Genomic DNA, 4,545 nt, shown 5'->3' on the forward strand with positions numbered 1-4,545 from the left:
ACTTCCGTAGTGATACTGCCTCAGAAACCCAAGGAGGGGTCGCTATGAGTCGGGGCCGACTCGACGGCAAATAACAACAACAATGTAATATATATTTTTTTTACCTGTGTGGTTCTACTAAATATTAATATGTAATTTAACTTTTATTACTCTCACAGAACTAGTAATAGTATAGTAATAAATAACAAGAAAATTGCACTATTACATGTTTTAGCTGTTCTGTCAGTTTTAATATGATTTCTGTTAATCTAGCAGAAATCATCTGTTACACTGTTGAGCCACCTACCCCTGCATAGCATACAACTGTTAAAATGTAAATTACCCAACTATTTTTAGCTGCTGCTGGAAAAAAAATTCCTGTCTTCAGGAATAATGATTTGAGGCATTGTGTTCATTTTGTTTATCAAGCAGCTATTCAGCCTCTAGTGGGCCCTAGTGCTTATGCAAGCAAAAGCTTTTAAGAATGCCTGCAGCTGCAATCCAACCTTCCAGGTAGGCTGCAGGTTCAGAGCACAGCTGCCCTAAACTGCATAAAACTCAGATCCATCTGGAACTGAGTTTCAAAGAGGATTTAAAATTCGAGTTTTCATGTATCACACTGAAGAGAAGGCGGAGGAAGAACACAGGAAAGAAGGAAAGTAAACAATCCAAAAGATGATATCTCTACTTCAGCCTTAATAAAAAATAAAAAGCTCAGACCCATGCTGCTCCTTCTAGATTACTACTTGCCAAATCGGATATTCCATTCAGTCTGTACTTAGATGAGCTGTGCCTCACCCAGCAGCACCTGCGCCCATGTGTTAAGTACTGCCAAATAAAAGCTCAACACCATTTACACAACAAAGGGATGTACCCTACAAGGCACTGGGGCCTCAATCCAACAGCCTCGCTCCCCATTTGTTCTAAGCAAAGGGAGAGGAGAAAAAAAAATCTTCCCTCTTTGCACCAGGGATTTTTAAACGGTCGGTGGATTTATGATGCAGGTTCATTTACAAATACTTTTAGTTCTTTAAGGAATAAAGTGTATTTAATAGCACAAACACCCTACAGCATTAGATTATCACGGCCATTAATGATTGTTCCACCAAACCTTCCCAACCTCTTTCATCAAAGCCCTTTATTCTCAAAGGATATATTTTTGAGCAAAGAGGGATCAACAAACTAGTTGCTTGAAAGCTTTCCTGATGCTAGGCTGAAGTTAGGAAAGGCTTAATGAAGGCTTTAAAATCCACAAGGGCTTCACAATGAACATCTGACTTGGTGATTTATGCATATTAATAACCTCAGTCCTACTGAGGCAAGCTGAGCCGAACATGTCCTCCGAATCTTAATGTCTTTAGCTCCATTGGGATTATTACAAATGTAAATTTCTAAGATTCTCAGCTATTAATCTCTGTCTGTCCTCCTGTTCAGCAACATAATGACTAATTAAACATCAAAAGACCTGTACAGGAGATCTTTTTTGACAGCTACTGGCCTAGTCCTCTTCCCAAGAGGGGAATTCAAATGACAGGGACACAGAGTAAGAGCATACGAGGTAAGCTACAAATCATTGCAGATAAATCTAAAAACCTAACATTAAATGTGGATTCATCTCAATCAATGATTCTGTTAAGCAGTGAACAGTTAACTGTGTAAAGTGTGTCTACTGGCACCACTCTAATAAATCCTAAATCCTGGAAACCAATTTGTTTACTATCAAGTTAAAAAATGGTACTTACAGAAGAAGGCAAACCAGGAGGCACCTTTCTGACTTTCTTTGCTTGCAAAGGATCTGCACATAGAAAACAGTAGCAGTATATTAGAGAAGATGAGACTTCAAATGGGCTGGAAAGAATTTTTCCTCCTAGTGTCTTTCTTGTTTTCGCGTGCAAAACAGGTTCTCCTGATAAAGCATTCTGCAATGGTTACACATCCCCTAAGTGTGTGAAGATAACAGCAAACAAAGCAAAACAAAAATGAAAGCAACAAGCCAATAAATACATAGCAGGGAAGGGACTTTTCACCATGCTATTTACCATAGGGTTGTAATGAGTTGTAATCAACCCAACGGCAATGGGCTTTAAACTAGGCATTTTACATCATTTATCTCTGTTTCATTTGCAGAAAGGGCATTTGGTGCAACAAGTCATGTGAATAATGTAACTCCTTAACAGAGTAGACAAATTTAGTGCTTGTATCACATTGAGAATCCTATCCGAGATACACTACACAAACTATTAAATATGAACATTGTTATCAATGTCATCCCACATTCTGTAAGAACATTCACATTTATTCTGTGAGAACTAATGTGTACTTTAGACAGTAATTTCAGCATGAACTGTTGCACAATTTATCCTTCCATATTAATTTGTTCTCAAGGAAGACCTAGATAGAGGAAGTGTATTTTTAATACTCAAACAATCTATTAATATAAATGAAAGCGTAAGTATTTTTTTATGTCCAACCAGCCTCACTTGGTATTTTAATTTAACATTTGAGATTTGGGCACGCTATTCATATATTATAAGATAAAGTAACAATCACAGCTTTCAAATACAATACAAATAATGGATTAAATTCAGGCTTTCAGGGAAAAACTACTAGGAGGACAGAACACATGAGATGGCTGATGTAAAGTACAATATTTCTTAAAGCTGTAAAAATGAGAATTAATTAAGCAAGCATGAAATTTTCCTGGCCCATAAATAGCATGACATAATAAGACATGTGGTTATATAAGAAAGGATGAAACTCATTTAAATTTGGGCTGGGAACTTGCTACAGTGAATATCCCAAGAGGTTACAAAGCTAAAAAAGCAACTTTATAAGTAGCATGTGGAAAAATTTTATACAATAAAAAGGGGAAAGGGCATTCACTAGCATTTCTGTCCCTACCCCAAGAGGCAGCCTGTATTTCCTTAAAACAAAATGTGCCAAAGATGAACAACATCTGGCACACGCTATATTTTGTAGCTTAAAGGCAAAAATCTTTGTTCTATGTCAGGCTTTGCTAGAACCCACCTCTTCACAACTAAAACAGCGCCTTTTGCACAAAAGCCACACTCTTCATACCAAGAGAATCAGCAGAACTGCTCCTATTAGTTTGGAACCCAACACTTTGTTTTGGGGGAGTTACTAGTAGAAGATATTGCTAGTTAGCTGGGGCCAGTTTTGCCCTGCCAAGGTGACAGAAATGTTTCTACTGCATGTTTCTCTCATTAGCTGCCACTATAAAATTGTAATCTCTGCTTTAAAATCATGAGCTTGAAGTTCACAGTTCACTTTTGGGAGGCGGCACAGTATAGTAGTTAAGAGAATAATCTGACAGTTTAAATTTAATTTCTGTATATAAAAAGAGGATAACACCTCTTAGAGTTATTGTGATGAAGATAATACAAGAAAGATACCCAGGGCAGTGCCTAACATAGACTGACAATCAGTATTAGCCACTACTGCTAGTTTCTTATTAAATTCTGGGGGAAAATAATTACAAATCAGACAATTCATGTTTTGCAGAATGTTTATTTCCTAAAGTCATTTACATAGTTTCAGAAGATACTGGGGTTGGTGTAGAGGACCTCTCAAGTCTTTCTGAGATCTTGTGACTAATTGAAATGCCAACAAAGAGCAGCTAAGACTGAGAGATAATAATAAAGAATTTAATAAAAATCCACTAAATGATATTTAGTCAGGAGATGGGTTGGGCCTTCCTGGGCATCAAGAGAACCCATATAATAGTGCAACCTCAGCTATGTTATTTAGCTTCTCTGAATCCTGGTTTCCTCATTTGTAACATGAGGCCAATATTGCGACCTCAAAGAGTTTTGTAATAATGTAGTGTGGGTAGTACAGCACCTGGCACAGAGGAGATTCTCAACCAACTGAAGATGACATAACCTTCAATTTAGAGAAAACTTGAGTTTTAACTCTGGATTTTTATGAAACGCATCCTCTCCTTTTCCTAGATATTCCAATAAATAATTCATTTTCCTCTTACAATCATGAAATTTTAATAACAGTATACTGGTTTATAGTAGTATTTTTTTTTTTGTCACAGTATGTGCTCACATAACAAGTTAACAAGATATTCTTTAAAGTGACATCGACACATTTTCTTTCAAATGAATATCCTTAGCCTTACTAACTCATTTGGTGGGAAACTTAAATGTAGATGGAGAAAAGGCATTTCACAATTCATCATTTCTTTAATAACAAAAATATACTGGTTCCAGTCAGTTGGGCTCACTCTGACAGTACACATACTAAATCATCCATAATTCTGAGCTGGGCACATCTCATCAGAGCATTCTATGTTGGACATGGAAATCCATCGTTAGGCCTTTTCATGCCCTCAGGCACACCCTATACCCAGAGTCTTGGAATATTTCACTAAAATATAGGTTTGACAGAAGGTAGACATATACATTAGGTGCAGTCCACAAATATCTGTGGAATAAATAACTATGTTGTTGTTGTTGTTGTTGTTATGTGCCGTCGAGTCGGCCCCAACTCATAGCGACCCCTCCTTGGGTTTCCAAGGCAGTATCACTACGGAAGTAG

At 37.1% G+C, this 4,545-nt stretch overlaps 1 protein-coding gene across 1 annotated transcript in view; it reads right to left on the reverse strand.

The window, feature by feature from the left end:
- The window catches only part of TCF12 (transcription factor 12), a 490,015-nt gene that overhangs the window by 105,492 nt on the left and 379,978 nt on the right, over positions 1 to 4,545 (reverse strand). The window contains exon 7 of the mRNA XM_007958528.2: positions 1,722 to 1,774. Coding sequence (XP_007956719.1) covers positions 1,722 to 1,774 — 53 coding nt within the window. The remainder of the gene's footprint in view (positions 1 to 1,721; positions 1,775 to 4,545) is intronic.

The sequence above is a fragment of the Orycteropus afer genome, unplaced genomic scaffold (assembly GCF_000298275.1).
Source record: "Orycteropus afer afer isolate SDZICR_OR568_19922 unplaced genomic scaffold, OryAfe1.0 scaffold00015, whole genome shotgun sequence".
Lineage (NCBI taxonomy): Eukaryota > Metazoa > Chordata > Mammalia > Tubulidentata > Orycteropodidae > Orycteropus > Orycteropus afer.